The 16,434-nt window shown below is 43.2% G+C and overlaps 1 protein-coding gene across 1 annotated transcript in view; it reads right to left on the bottom strand.

The window, feature by feature from the left end:
• Window positions 1–16,434, bottom strand: part of zfhx3 (zinc finger homeobox 3) — a 135,818-nt gene that overhangs the window by 56,198 nt on the left and 63,186 nt on the right. Inside the window, 1 exon segment of the mRNA XM_040011218.1 lies at window positions 2,708–2,939. Coding sequence (XP_039867152.1) covers window positions 2,708–2,939 — 232 coding nt within the window.

The following is a 16,434-nucleotide window of genomic DNA, read 5'->3' as shown; positions in this document are numbered from 1 at the left end:
CAGTTTCATCCCTGTATCTTTTCTATTTTATCTTTATGTAAATATGCCAGCTGCTATTCTTAAAAAAAAGAAAGTAGTGCACTGGTTCAAGTCAGTGCTGAGCTTTGTTCTCTGCACACAGGGCAGCTGTGTGGGGTTGGGGTCCCTCTGAGACCTTCTTTGTTTCGCCATACATAAAGGGTTAAAGAAGACAAATGGAGGTGGGGCCACAGAGCAAAATGCCTAAGCAGCACATTTATAGTATGGGCAAGAATTAAAACAATGCAGGCTTTTTATCCCCGTGTTAGTCTAATTAAAAAGAAACCTAATTTCTGCTGCCCTTGCTCTCCTTGGACATTCAGCCCGGAGGAGATTTGTGGCAATAAATCCCAGCAGTCAGTGTTTGCTGCATCCTCATAAAGAACATGGATATGCAAAGTTGTAAAACACTCCAGATCACATGTGAGGGCAGCCTAAATTTACTGCACTGCTGTCATAGCAACTTAACAGGCAACTTCAACATAATTAGCCAAAAGAAATTATTATGTAAGAGTTGTGCCAGACTACCATTGCATCCCACCTTTGTGTAACGCTGACATGTCTTTGATCACAGAACTGAGGGATTTTTTTGCTTTGTTTGAATGGGGGGAGGTGGGACAAATTTCATATGTTCTGGCAACAAACCCAGAAACGCAACAAGCCCAGCACCTAACCCAGCAGAGAAAGCCCTCGCAGGATCACAGAACAGCAGCAGGCGAGGGAATTACTGTCTAGGTGACCCAGAAATCCAGGGGCAACTTTGTTTTAACAAACCAGGGAATGTTCCACCACTTTAGCAAGTATGCCTCAACCACAAAAAGAGCCCTGTGCCACAGAAGAGCTAAAGAAGAGGAAATTAAATATTACACTGGGAATGGCTCAATCCTAGCTGAGAGGTGGGGCTGGCGGTCCAGCACAGCTGATGCTTTTGCGGTGTGAAACGGCAGAAGTGAGGGGTGTGGAGTCAGCAATTTTAGAGTTAACGATTATAGACAAAGAGCTCTGATCATTAAAGTAGTAATGTGATCAAGATGCTCAGTTTTTACACACTGCCTTCCACCTAAAAGATCTCGTTTGTACATGGTTGGCTGTCAAGGAATAGAACGAGTAACATCCCACAAGCTAAACAACAATACTACACAACGTTAGAGCCTAAATAATAACAAGAAATGGCATTAACGTCCATCCCGATAATCAAGCTTCATCGTCACCAAAACACACTCTACAACTTTTTAAAAAACTTGTTCTTGTTTTTAAATTCTTGAATCTGTTAAATACCAGTGGTCTTTTTGAGTAAGTGAGAGTTGCTGTAATTTGATGAAGCTCTGGAAGGCAGCAACCACTGCTGACGTGTGTGTACATGTAATGATACCGTGCACACGCAGCCCCGCTGCAGGGACACTTTGCCTAACCTAAGATCCTTCATCCTGGCACAAACACGGGCATCGGAAACATGAAAGCTTAAAAGAGGCGAAGAAAAAAAAAAAAATACGAATCATAAACACTGCATCTACTGAAAAACAGAAAACACATTTATTTGCAAAGAGCAAAACAACTCCTCCTGTCTGGAAAAAAGAAGAAGAAAAAAGATCCCAACCCCCCACCCCTTTTAACCTAAATGGCCCTTCCTCTTGCCTTGCATGTTCGCTTGTCCACTGTACTGTAGTCATTAACATATTTGGAGTGCAGCGAGCAGAAAGCTTAATTGTCCCTAATTGCTCGGCTAAATATGTTCTCTAATGATTTGCTTCAGATCTGTGACTGCCTTTTGCGCAATTTCCCGGCTGCTGGCTTCATTATCCCTGCCTCCTTGGAACAAAGCGTCTTCACAGGCTGGCCTTTTTTTTTTCCTCCTACATAACACAGACAGCGAGTATGTGTGCGAGGGAAGTAATGGTTCCCTCTTGGAAGGACACACAATAGAGCCCCTTTGTCAGGGCACAGGAGTTAAAGTGATTAGAAAACCAAATCTCTACTAAGAAAGAGTGTTAATTGACCACAGCTCACTCTTCCTAATCAGTCCATAATAAATGGGCAATTGAGGCACTTTGTTTCAGCCATGCAACTGTTGTTGTGGCAGAGTCTGTGTTTTTTTTGGAGGGGGGGGTGTTTTTCTTCTTGTTGCATCTGCTCCTGTTGTTCAGCCTTCACCCTAATACTTTGCCTCAATGTGTCTTTAATGGCTTCTGTTCTCGCTGCACGATGTTGGCTTAGTAGGAACATTTTACGTAAAGCATAGTAAATCACAACTACAACGGAAGACTAAAGTTGTACTGGCATCTATTGTTGAGTATTGTGTCACACAGTTCTGTACGCGTAAAAAAGTCTAAATGTACAAACAAGTGTCGTGCCCATGCATATAAGTTATGGCTGAGCGTCTTCATCATTTCAGAGTAAACTAAGAGCAAATGAAACAAAAAGGCAAACAAAAAAAACGTCATTTAATTTGGAAACATATCTATTAATGGTCACATTTAGTCTATGAGGAATTTTGCGTGAAAGTGGGAAGCCTTTGAACAATTGTGAATGCAAATTGTTAATGACTTAGGCAAATAAAGCTTCTCAATTGAGCATGTGAATGCGTAATTGTGTGCAAGACACAGATGTGTAGGCAAAGACATCAAGAAAGTAAGAAAAAAAAAGTACCATAAAGAGACACTAAAAGCAAGCCCCAGGGGCATGTTCTGACCTGTATCTGAAGAAGGGCATTTGCGGATGGTAAAGATGGAGCTGAGGTCCTCCTCCTCCTCTGGCAGGCCCTTCTGCAAGCGCTGAAGCTTCCTGAGGCTCTCACTGCGTTGGTGCTTCATAGAGCGCACATGCTGGATCAGGTTGAGCTTGGCCTTGGTCGAGTAGTTGCACAGCACACAATGGTAGTAGCAGGCATCACCCTCCACCGCGTTTTCGTGCTGCTGCAGGTGCTGTGGGAGGCGAACGAGCGAGAGAGAGGGGAAAGATAGAGATGGAAAGGAACACAGGGAAAGAGAGAGATCGAGAGGAAAAGAGAGAGAGAAAGAAGTTATTGTAGATGGCAGATAGCTGGCTAGGCACCACCGACTCACTTTCACTCACACAGTTGGCAAATGAACAAATCAATTCCCAATCACAGCCCTGTTGTTTAACATCCAGACCTCTTCCACTTCAGGACAACTGTTTGGACTGCACACTTGTCTGCGTGAGTGTCTGTATCAGTGGGCTAAAAGGACAGGAGAGGCCTGGGAGGCACGCAAATCTCAGGGGCCCAAGGGCGGGCAGGAATCGCATCAGCCACCCTTCAGAAGCCGCGGGTCTACAGCCTCACAGACGGAAGGAAGCATTGATCCCCTTCACTCAACAGAAGCTTCCCGTCTCTGAAAAGGAAACTCCAAACATCTGCCTGTTTCACGCATGGGATACTAAATATTGATCATGGTGAGTTAAATCCTCACTCTCTCATAGAAAAAGAGAGGCAAAGCCAGCCGGTGGTGAGGCAGGAGGGGGACTGAGGGAAAATGGAACATTCCACAACAGGAGGACAACCTTCAGAGGACAGGAAATCAGCATCAGTATTGACCTGTCAACCCCAGCACTTCCTCCAAGGCTCCACAGCACGCCTGGTCCAGCTTTCACCCACTCTCCACAGAGTCACAACACCCTATAGTGACACCATGCCACAACAATCTCTTGTCACACCACCAGGCTCCAGTCTAATTACCTCCTGCATGGCTCAATCAATGATGCAATGCCAACACAATATGTCTGAACCTGGTGCGAGCAACAGAGTTATTGACCATTATCCTAAAGCATCACACTGATTGTTGCTGGATGTTTACAATAAAAGCCCCAGACCGGGCATGGCTACTTGTGTCATGCCTGTCACGTGCTGTTTCTTATATCAAACTCTGCAGTCTCGCTGTGGATTTCTGTGGCTGCAATCGATGTCAATCACCAAAAGTTTTCCTCTTTTTCCTCTGATCTTATTGGCGCCTGTGTCTCCTGTGAGGCATGCTGAGAGAGTACAACTAAATAATTGTAAAATGCAGAGTGTCTTATGCAGAGAGATTGTGGATGAATATATAGCTTTTAGTACATACAGTACAAGTGAAACAGCTGTTCAACGAAGGCCAAAATAAGGATGAAACACTGCTGGATACACTGAAAGGTATTTCTGCTAATTTTTAAAGCTATAATATGCTTCAATTGTCATTTACTTTGTAAACACAACACTCCCTTGAATCTAACACTATATATATATATTTTTAAAGAAAATCCTGTACATTGTTTCTTTAACCAGGCAAAATGCACTGAAGAAAATTAACCTTGACGTTCACCTATACCATTTTTATACATTCAAACAGTATTATCTTCTATGTGTCAGTTTCCCTTTATAAACCATTCATCAAGAAGACACTGAACTATCCTCTCCTGCACTAGACGGCCTGTTTGGCTGGCTGGAAGACATAAAAGCAATGGAAACATTACACATTTAACCACATTACTTCTAAATCAGGTGTTGACAGGCTGGCAAAAAAAAAGTCATAACAATATTATGCCTCCCTAAAAAGCTCTTGTCCCTTTCTCCTAATGTTTAATTTTCTGGCAATATTCTAATATTGCTATGGGGTTTTCTGAGCTATTGTGTTTCATTCTCTTTGGCTTCATATTTCTCACTTCTACACCTAAAATGTGCATTAAGACACTGCTTCCAGGAAAAGGAATAGGAGGTTTTTTTTCCTCTTTGTGAGCCCCAAGGCTCAGTGTAATAGAGTTATTAGGTGATTGTAAAAAGCTCTGTGTGCTCTCCTTTCTCGCCTCGTTTTAAGCCATCCATGATGTCATGAATAGGTGTTGCTGGATATTGGGGGGGGGGCCCTCCTCCTTTTCCTCCTTTTCCTCTGTGCACAAATATTGCATCAGGACTAAGGCAGAGAGAAATCTGAGAGACAGATTTGGTTATAGATGACATCAAATCAATCAAATTTCTTTTAGTCATAGCAGATGTCTTGAAGTTTAAAAAAGGAGCTCTTGCTGCAAATGACTCAAGACTCCAAAAATCTGCAAGAAAACCAGTTTTTAAAAAAGTGACAGCACCTGACCAAGACTTCAAAGCTAGTCTCATGAGGCAGAAAAAAAAAAGTCCTGGGAGTTTTACAGCTTCCCATAAAAAGCACAGGGTTTATATAGGAGTGAACCTGAGACTGCCTGCCCCAGAATCAGCCATAATTCACTATAAACCTCGACTGGCCAGGAAGATGTCCTCAACAGGGCCAGATCTGGCTAGCCCCGTTGTTTGTAGCTCTGTCTACAATGTCAAATGGTTACACCTGTAAACCAACACTTTCCCCATCTCTTATATTGGCCATGACCCAAAGCAGTCTGGAGCCCTTTACAGAGCTCGTGAACGAGAGAGGAGAGTGAGGTGGTCGCCGCTCATTCAGTATTAGGGAGAGGACGATGGTGTAAAAAAATACTTTTGACCAATGAACAACAATGCGCATTTGATCATATCACACTTTCTCTAATATTGATTGCGTGATAGACTATGATCTATCTAACTGTACAAACTGCTTGGACAAAGTGCGCTTGCGGGCCAGCTTCTTTTCCGATTGTGTGCACACATGCATATACACTTTGAATGTGAAACATAATAATGTATGAGACAGGGCCTATGTCTGTTTCCTATGAACCTGCAATGAAGCCCCCAGTTGATAAATCACCTCCAACTGGAGTGCAGGAATTTGGCAGCTTAATGAAAAAGTCATGTTGGGTTGGGAGGAGTTGGTGTGCTTGGCTCTTAGGTTTCTAACTGCACTATCAAGGCCCCAACTACAGGGGAGCTGTGGAGCATAATGGGGGGAATCTGGCTGGGTCAGTGGCATGGATTCAATACAACTGAACTGTTTAGGAATTTACAGCAGTTATATAGGAGATTCAGCTGGGCGAGTGTTTGTGGCTGCCTATATAATAACATATTAAAAATATTGCAGCAGTGATTGGGAGATTTTTAAACACGATTAAAGGCAATGAAAGTGCTACAAAACTGCGACTAATAAAACAGCTAAATAAGCGAGCTTTCTGAAGCTTCACATTGTACAGTAGCAGCTGTTACAGTAAAAAATGAAATGCAGTCATAGTTTTTTTAAGCCTCTCTCTTCGATGGAGCACCTTACCTCTTGCTGTGGAGGCTGAAGCAGTGCTCGGTGCTTTTTCAGGTAAAGAGGGACAGGGGCGGTGTGAGCACCACCCCATCCTCTCTCTCACAACTCTACAGTGCACCTTGCCCTCTGAGTGGGCAACGCATGCCTGTATCAGTTTCACCACCCACCCAGAGCACTGCATACATCTGCATTTCCATCCACTTAAATGCAAAGTAAAAGTGGACCTTTAACACAAAACAGTGTGGTTGCAGAGAGAGTCCAGCTAGCACAAGATGGAGGTGGGCATTACTGGAAGGGTGGAAGGGAGACAGAAAGCCGGTAATTCCAAAGAATGGCTCCCAAAGGAGCCGTATAATACAACGTGTACACGTAACAAAAGTATAGACAAAAAGAGAATCAAAAATGTACGCATACAAACACGCACAAATACGCACACACAAACACACACACACACACACACACAGCCGTATACCATTATGATCATACCCTAATTTCCAACATTAAATTTGGCAGTGCTGTTAATACAAAATTAATGCATTAAAACAGATGACTATCTGTGAGCTAAATAGCTATCAATTCTAAGAGAGCTGCCAAATTCCCTCTGTGAGAGAGCTGGTGAGTATCTGCTTGGATATTGCTTTGTAATTGTCTCCCTGATTCTCTGTACTAAAAGCTCTTGTCTGTGTGTGTGTGTGTTTGTGTGTATGCATGATTGTGTGCGTGCGTGCTTCATGGTTTAAACTGCAATTCACACCTGAAGCAATGCAGTGCACAGCACTCCAGCAGATCTATGATAAGATTACGTCCTTTAAATCACAGAAGTTGTTATTGGGGTACTTTTGATTTTTTTGGGGGGCTTTTTTTGTTATTCAAATATAGCAAAAACAATGCAAAAATTCCAATCAGTGAAGTATTACACTCTGAATGGAGACAATGAAATGTGCCGGTTGGGTTGAAAAAGCAACTAAAGGCAAGGGGATGATAAAGTCACCTTGTGCTATCGCTTCTTCATCGAGGCAACTTGATAACCTGTGCCTAATCTTCAACTAGTATCACGTGTTTTGACAACCAAAGAATCTGCTCTTAGTGAGAAAAAGTGTTGCACAGCAGCACAAACACTTTGCAGGACTCAAAACTGGTCTGGGGCTGGAGGTAGGATTTTCGTGTCCAAACAGACCAAAGCTTTGTGATTACCATAAAAATTTTTTTTTTAATTTTTTTTAAAGTATAGCATCTGGCATGCCTAATGCAAACAAGAAAAAGAAGCCTAAGAAGAAAAATAAACATAAAGTTTCAATATGGATGTCAAGTGTATAAGCCGATTAGGTCAATACTCACGTCGCTCTTCAGGAGGACAACCTTCAGATGAATGGAGACTGTTACCTGCATTTTTATGAATGCAGGCTGACAATATTAAATCATTGAACATTTGGGCTTCATAATATCAAAGTCTAGGAATGATAAAATCCCGCTTCATGTCAGAATGTGTAAATACAAAGCAGTTTTTTGTAGCTGTACGATACTTAAGGCTGAGTGTTTTCAAGATATTTCCAGGCCATCTCAATGTGTAAATATATGAAGTGATTAGTTAAAAAAGCAGTTGGCCAAAACTGACATCTGAATCTTAAAGTTTAATTTAAATTTAAAACAGATTATGTAAATTGGGATGAAGTTGAATTTTTTCAAAATAGATGACCCTTTCCCCCCCCAAGCCAAAGTATACTTGTACATGTGCAGATTTGTTGGGAACCTCGTGAATCTGCATTCTGGGATTCCCCTAGAATAGAAGCAGGTTATTCAGCAAAGAAAAGGAGAGCGACTGTGACTGGAGTCAGTGAGTGCTCGTAGTTTGGCCTGTGATTTCCCCGATTGCCAGCAGCACGAACAACAGCTCCAACCACAGGCCCCACTGGGTGCCAAGTGTGGTGGCTGCTTTGAATTAGCCACTGCAAGTTGCAACATGCCTTAGAGTTAGGTTGTGGCTTAAGGGGACTGCGTATTCCAGGCCAAACTGCATACCTACTGCTTCCTGAACCTCATCTCCACCCTCGTCCTTTCTTTTCCTTTACTCTTTAATACCTGCCAACCCTCGTCTGCATCCTGTCCCTCTGTCTCAAAGCCCATAATGTGCTAAGTTGCTTCCTCTACTGTCTTGCTGTAGAAATGATCCATCACTACCGGTGAATAAAACCAGGCTGCATATTTGTCTCTGGGAGGGAAGGGAGAAACAAAACGGACCTCTGTGTCGTAAGTGGGGGCAGCAAAGTAAAGATGGATCACTGTAGGTGTCCTTGGAGAGGATGACTTAACATGGGCCTATAAAACAAAGTAGCTTGGGAGGGGTCATGGAGACACTTAAAGACAATGCTGCTACTGGTGTTCCACACCCACCACTCTTACTTACTTTAACATTAAATAAAGCAATAATTATTGAATTCCATTTGAATGAGTAAGATGCTAGAAAGTAAACAATGGGAACATAATTGCAGAGGGAAGGCAATCAATGCAGGCAGTCATTTGGGCCATGTTGATTATGTAGGCTGCTGTATGTGCTCTGTGTGTAAGAGTGTGTGCACCTTTGTGCAGCCATTGCAAATCTAAGGTGAGCCAAGGGGAGTATGTGCTGTGACAAGGAGCTGAGTAATACACTCTCCCACATGCACACACAAAACAAGAGTCGGGTAATCCCTCCTTCAATAATGACCCAGGGCTCTAAACAATAGCTCTCAATCAGCTGATCAATGTGTCCACATAATTCATGTGCGACTCACTGTCTTTGAAAAAGGAGGAGGAGGAGGATAAGTAAGCAGGCAGGCAGTAGAGAGATCAATGCCCTGTGCGGTGATAACGAGCCTGGGCCTATGCCCACAGGAGCCCCACTCTGGCGTCCAGGGTCTCTCTCATTAAGAACATTTGGATAAGCATGGCTATACATACATAATATGCACTTCTAATCATAGGCAGATAAACACATTTCTCCCCCTCTTAATGAGCTGGGTCCTGCTTTTGTGACACACAGCAATGACTCCAAAACAGGCAGGAAATGATGTCAATCCCCAAATAAGAAAAAAAAAGAGTAAAGCAAATTAACAGCAAGCTGTTGGCCTCCTCTTTCAGTAGCTAATTAACAGCTTAACCTCCTGGTGCTTTTATGAAAGCCATGCTGGGAGGAGCTTGCCAAAATTGCAGTACAATAAGTCTGCCTGCAGGAGGCGAGAGCAGGGTGGAGCTACGGGGTACCCAAACAACTATTACAGCCACTTGATGACATGTGTACTGGCAAGGTACCATCTGGAAGTTGAATGGGGCAAATCAGGACCTGCCCTGGCCCTTCTCTCCATTACCCAGAGTACTGTGTCAACATAACAACCCTCCATTTTGGACAGCGGTGAGAATAATTACTTGTACAGGGCTGCGGAAGAACATGTTTTTGATTTTCATTTAAGCAAAACAGGAGGCACACAGCAGGCTGCAAAATTCAGATTTTGTGTTTCACTGCATAAAGTGTTACTCTCTTACAATAAAGACTCAGGACATTCGGGTGGAAGAGAAATAGTTTTGTGTTGATCTCAGTCTTTTGACTGTGACAGGTGCCGGTGAGACAAAAGATGAGACAAAACCTGAACATGTTCATCTCTAAAGCAATCTGAAAAGGCTGCGATGTGATTTTCATACGAGAGACAGAAAACAGGCAGGTATTTTGAATAAAAAGAAACACACCTGCTTTCGGCACCCAAAGCAACAACTTAACTTCTTAATGCCCCACCCCATTCTTTGAGTTTTCTTCGCAAGCAGTAATAAAAGCGTCTTGAGGCCACTAATATTAAACTATAAACCACTCCCTATCTTCTGGCTAAGAAAATGGGCCAACATGAAAGACTATCTGAATCATATCTAGCTTTACACAAGTGTTGGACCCCCGTGCGTATACAGCTTTTTCAAGTGCTTCCTGTGAATGTTTGCAATGCAAACCACAGGAGTACCTGATGAAGCTTGGCTACAGACAAGCAAAGCCATCAATCAAACAGAATCCCCTTGTACTCCTATAGAACGAGTTCCGTGTGATTTAGAGGGATATCTCAGGAATTTATGAAAGGTGCTGCTCAGGTTGTCTGAGGAGAGCTTTACAGGCCTATTAATGGAAGCGAGTGTGAATACTAGATGAGAACAAGATGACTGACTACAGTAGATCTGGACTCTGCTGTACTGTAGGTCACTGGTGTGTGAGTACGTAGAGGCAGAGGCAGGGCTGCACCCGTCCAGCTGACAAAAGTCTCCAACACCTCCCTGCTACTCATTTGTCACTTGACAGCCAGACAATGGCAGTGTGGCCTTGAGGAGCAGCTCTGAACACGAGAGGCAGAAAGCTTGTTAGATGGAGATGAAGGATGAAAGAGTTTGGAGAATGAACCCTACATGAGTACATGAGGAAACGGCAAGAAGCAGGATGGGATTGTACCAAATACAATTAGTCTTCGAGAACAAACATCACACTCTGCAGCGTATGCAGATCTGGCGAGGGAGTATCCAGCAGAAATAAAGACCTCCGGTGGTGAAATTAAACACGGCCATCATCTCGTGTCAGTGTTAGTGATGTATCCTTTTTCCCACTTGTCGGCCATTGTGACTCAGAAAAAGAGCCTTAAACATCCTCACAGCATTACAGGTGACCGAGGGCCATGCTTGCTAAATTGCAGGTGTGCCGACATTCTTCTTGCCGAGTCTATTGTCATTAGCTGATCTCCTTTAGCACCTCTGCACTGACGTAATGGGAGAGACGAGACACAGAATCAAGCCTCCTCAGGCTTGTATTATCTAGCTTTCACCCCTGGCGTTCTCAGTTTGGTAGTGTAAATATTTCATTAACACATAATTGGTTACAGCTTCAGGCTACGCAATAAGGCTGTGATAGCTGTAACACTGTATATATCTGGCTTCTCTGTATCCTTTTTAATGTAAAATTCATAGAAAATGTGTTTTGGGGAGAGGGTGTTTGAGATCTCGTAAAGGGAAATGTTTGGTTGTTCATGCACTGCCCTCACACAAGCTCAGCAGAGACACCAGCTAATTAAGAACAGTGATGATGTGCTCAGCCCGTGTCAATATTTAACCCAGTCTTATGCAGCTATCTTTATTAGTAGCACTGCACTAACAAAAGGAGCAATGTGGCTTTTGAGAGGTCCTCGTCTTAAAATGAAAATTAATGAGTGGGGTTGAGTGGAGGTGAATATACAGAATAGCTCTATATGTGGGCCTATTTGCATGGAACATGAAGTACCTTGTTGCGGTGAAACTGCTGTTGAGTGTTCTTCAAGCAATTCATACACCAAACACCCACCAGTTTCACCTGCCAACTAAAAGCTGAAACTTTAATGAGAGAAAGCCTGACATTTCACTTTTTTTGCGTGTAGATACTCGAAAGCTTAACACTAAACGGCAATACCATCACTTCCATAATATGGGATATTTATTTTCTCAGTTGCACTTATAAAACACGTTTAACAGAGTCGCCACATATATCCTTTTAGCTTTCCTCTTCATTGTTCAGTAATCAGTGCTTAAACTGTTACCTTTTTCAAGTAGAAAAATATTAAACAAAGTGGCGCTTAATACGGTGGCCCCACTCCCCAACCTCAAGGACACAGCCAGCGCCATCTGTACTTCCTGTGGCCTTGCTAAGACGGACTTCTTAACAGGGTCACTGTTATTGCCGCTCATTAGCCAAAGGGGAGAGGGGGAGAAAAATAACTCCATTTTCCATGAAAAAGAAACAAAAGTGCTCATTGATCAAGGGGATCAATTGAGGATCAATAACCTAAACTTTCATCATTTTCAGCACAGCATAATTACAGCAGAGATATAGTTGTCATCACTGAAAATCAAACAAAGACCAGACTAATTGGGAGAGCCCTATTGCTTTGGTCATGCTGGCAAGAAAGCTTTATAAGCCCCAGAAAGACTTGATGATGAACGGTCTTTGGAGCTTCCCAAAATAACTTCGTGTGCCATTAGCAAGTGTCATCATGGAGGTCACTGAGCTGGCTGCCCATTCACAGACATCTAATACTGGGCATTGCCAGATACCACACAAGATCTCCTTTCTCATGTGTGCACATAGGGTATAAAATGAAAAATCGTTCATACGTTTATGAGATGACTTGATTTTGATATATTGTTCTGGAAGCGCATTCTTATTATACCAGCACAATTTGCTGCTGACCTCCTGTGCCATAAAAAGTTGTTTCCCACTGCAGTAGCTGAGCACTGTAAAGACACTTGCAGAGTGGGTAAAGCAAAGAGGCATGGCTGATATAACTTATATTTCACAGCCTGGCATCGCCGCCAAGCCATCCTTACTTTCCACACCATATACACTGCTCAATCGTGCAAAAAATCTCAAACTATACTTCAAAGCCTACCACTTTTCCCCTTCCTGTTTATTGATTAGACAGAGCTCTTGTTCAGTAATTGTGCAGTAAATCAAGCATGGTGCGCACTAATCTCAACCCCGGGAGGAAAGTGTTAAAGGTAAAACCTGCTGAAAAGTGCATAATTATGGTGCTGTGTGCAGCCAGGAGAGAGGATATTCTCCTCCCTCTCACATTTCTCACTCACTCTCTGCCTGCGCAACCAGAGGCAGCAGGGAGAGGGGTTGGCAGAAGAGCAACGGGAAGTGTGTACAGTTTCTAACCACCTCTCGCTCTCCCTCCTTTACTCTTTCAGTCCCTCTCCCTCTCAGTGCATTCCCAACCAAAGCGCCGGGGGCGCCATGCTTGTAAGGAAAACCACAGCCTTTTGAGTGCCTCTTGTATTTACAAACGGAGGCATGTTGGAATCAAAGGCATTACCACATGACATAACACATTAAACAGTTGGCAGATTGAGAATTTATATGCTGAATAGATATTGAGTTGGGTAAACAGGAATAGTGTCCTTATTGGATCAGTTTAGCTAACAATACTTGGTATGAGAGTGAAACTTACCTAGACCAGAGCACACTTTCAACTGCAGAAGCTCCCTCCTTTCTCTTGCTTTTCCTTCTCTCTTACCACACAGCTCAGGCTAGAGCCCAGGTGGAGACAGCTATCACTTTCCCATCAACTTCCTGTTCCTCTTGTCTCTCCGCCCCTCTTTCTCTCTGCTCTCTCGCTCACTGCACAACTTTTTTTCTGTGCCGTTTTTGAAGTAATACAAAAGCCACGTCTCGTACCCATTTTCAAAAATAATCAACGCTGCAGTTCACATTTTTTTCCCTCCTCTTACTTCTCTCATCCTCTTCCCAACAGTTTCCCCATGTTGCTGTTCTGCCTAATCTCACCCCAGTTTTTATTTCACCCTCATCAGCAGGGATCTAAAAATAAATGATAAATGGAATATGATATTTTAAAGCCTTATCTCTTATCTGTTCCTACAGGGGAATAATAAGGTAGTTAATCCTGCAGATCCTACTCAAATTGATTAATCAGCACATGCGGACAATCAAATAAATGATTAATATTCCCCAGTCCTGTGGTCGGACAGTTACCCCTGAAACCATCAGTAATAATTCAGTAACCCTTCCCAGACCACAGGCTGTAGCTAGTCAGCCTCACTCAGCATCAGCCTTCTGATCTGATGTTCAGCAGGACTTTGAACTCCCCACACAGAAACTCAGACACACCATACTCTCTCTATAGGCCTCCTCCAGTGCTTACCTGATCAGAAGCGTGTATATACAGAATTTAGGTAGATGAACAGGAAAAAGTGTTCTTTATCTAGCTGCTGTTAAAGATAGCAGCACTGGGTGGGAAAAGATCACCATCATATAGTTTCCAGGTGACTTCACAGAAGTGCTATAGAACAGAGAAAAAAAGCTTCCACAAAACAGCGTTACATAATACACACACCAAGAATAAAAATGTTCAAGGAGTCTTTAAAAAAGAGAACATCCATACTTGAAACTGTTTTATGCAAGTACTGGGTAAAGTGCTGCTGTGTTGCCAAAGACACAGAAGCCTGATGACTTCAGGCACTCACATGCAGACATACTGTCAGAGAGACGGGCTATATGACAACAACTATCCCCAAGATTCGCCACATTGAACACATCTTTCCCTGTTGGTGAACAAATGGGGGGGCCTTTCTATTCTATCCTATTACCCATAGTATTCTCCCTCCCACAGAGGTCACAGAGCAGCCATCTACATGGTGCTCCTCTGCATCTGCCAGCTAGAAGAGTTATTAATCAGGGAGAAAGCTTGTGGCAGAAGAGAGCACCTCTTGCCCTTCACATTTGCACTAGGCCAAGAATGAATGGTGGGGGTGGGTACTATGGTAGGGCGGGAGATATACGATTGCACGATGGGGGTAGGGGGGTATAGGGGGAGTTATCCATCTCTGCTAGCTTTTGAATACAAGAAGTTTTGCAAAGTCTGTAGTCTAACCCAGCAAACAGATACACACTGTATATACCAAATGTATACATATGGGCCCCAGCCCACCCCAATCCGTCCTCTCTGCCTAAAGGAGACTTGGCTTTTGTGTTGCTTCTAACCAGCTGGTTGCCTGAATCAGCACATGCAGCCAATGAAAGCTATTTATGATTACCAAGACACCGTGAGTCTTCAGAATTGCTATGATTTTTTTTATGGCTTCCCAGCATTACTGCAGCCATTTAAACTCCCTCTAAGAGGTCACTAACTTCAAGAGAGATACAGTTTGGGATCAGGTTGAAATTTAGCTACAACACACACTGAAGTCCATTCACTGGTGTTTTGCAGGGCGACACTATAAGAACTAGAGTCTGAACTAGAAGAAGCTTGAGCCCTAGAGTGTGACTGGCCATTCAGTACTCTTGCCAATATACTTTGTGATATATGGCTTTGTCTTTAATAGGTATGAGCATGGTGTGTAGAACAGTGTCATGAAAAAAAGCCTCTGGTTTTATATATAAGCGTTACAGTTCACTTTGATCTCTTCTCTTGCTCCACTGTTTATAAATCAGCCACACAAATATTTATGAGCGGAACGAGGAAAATGGCTGGTCTGGTTTGTATCTCTGCCCTCCTTCCCTCCCCGCTGCGTTCTCTCCCTCCCCCTGTGGCTGATGTGTAGATGAGGCCACCGCAGACGCAGAGCGAGCACATAGGCCCCAGGCCACATCCATCATATCTGTTCTGTCTCTGGCTATTGTGTGGCCCCAGAGAAGGTTGAACCAACCAGACTGGGTAAAAGAAAAGACGGCAAATTTACTATGAATACGAGACGAATGCAGCATGTAGCACATATCTCACTTATCACAGGCTTGTAACTGCTATGTTTGAATGAATCGTATGAGCCAAACCATGAACAAAACAATGAATGTCAGCGTGTGGATTTTGTGCTGTGTGGATAAAGTTGTGCCCCCAACTTTATCCACACAGCTAGTTCATCAGTAACAAAACTCAATAAATTAATACAACCATGTTCAATATGTGCTGCCTTTGGCTTCCTTTTAGCCAACTTGTCTGTTTGTGTGTTTTACACTCACACAACATGCCCTAAGCTTCTGGATCTTTATGCTTTAATTGCTCCCCCCAGCCCTGACCCCTGATCCAGATTACTCTGATATACAGTATCTCCATTAAATTGGGAAGTAGGTAAATATTTTCTAATGACCCTTAGTTCTAGCGACACCATTAAAAATGGAAGGAGGGGGGAAACAGAAAAATCAATCTTCTTTCCTTTTTGCCCTTCACTGACTCTATTAGTTCCCTTTTTTATCGGTTGTCTCCAAAAAATGTGGAGGTAGATGGAGCAGAATGGAGTGTCCACTCTCACTTTGACAGGGCAATGGACTTTACTGAGATGCATTTCAGTAATGAGGAGATTACCGACCTATGGTCAGAAAGAAAAATCTTTTGAGCAGCATCTCCTCTGTCCTTCTCGTAACACATTGGATTTACCGATCTGATACAAAAAAAAGGAAATAGTCAGACTGCCTTTATCTAAACTGAACAGAATGTTGATCCTGCAATCTAGACTCGAGATCATTAGAAAGATAATCCGGTCTAAAGCAGAGAAGAGACAAACTGGACCAAATGTTCCCATCATGTAGTGCACGAAAAGTTCAAGGTTTGAGCAAAAGTATGCCCGTGCGTGTGTCCACTTTACAGTAAAAAGCTGATGAACCATATGGGTGTGTGTCTGTGGGTAGGGGCAGGCAGGGGTGGGGGTGAGGGGGTTGGGGGTTGGGGGTGGGGGCAGTGGTGGACTGGCTTGTCGATCGATGCAGTGATTGGCAGTTAATGGCTTTTCCTGT

Source organism: Simochromis diagramma, unplaced genomic scaffold (genome assembly GCF_900408965.1).
Source record: "Simochromis diagramma unplaced genomic scaffold, fSimDia1.1 OVJJ01000603.1, whole genome shotgun sequence".
NCBI lineage: Eukaryota > Metazoa > Chordata > Actinopteri > Cichliformes > Cichlidae > Simochromis > Simochromis diagramma.
The sequence above is the reverse complement of the archived record's forward strand: the minus strand, read 5'-3'. Positions and strand labels throughout refer to the sequence as shown.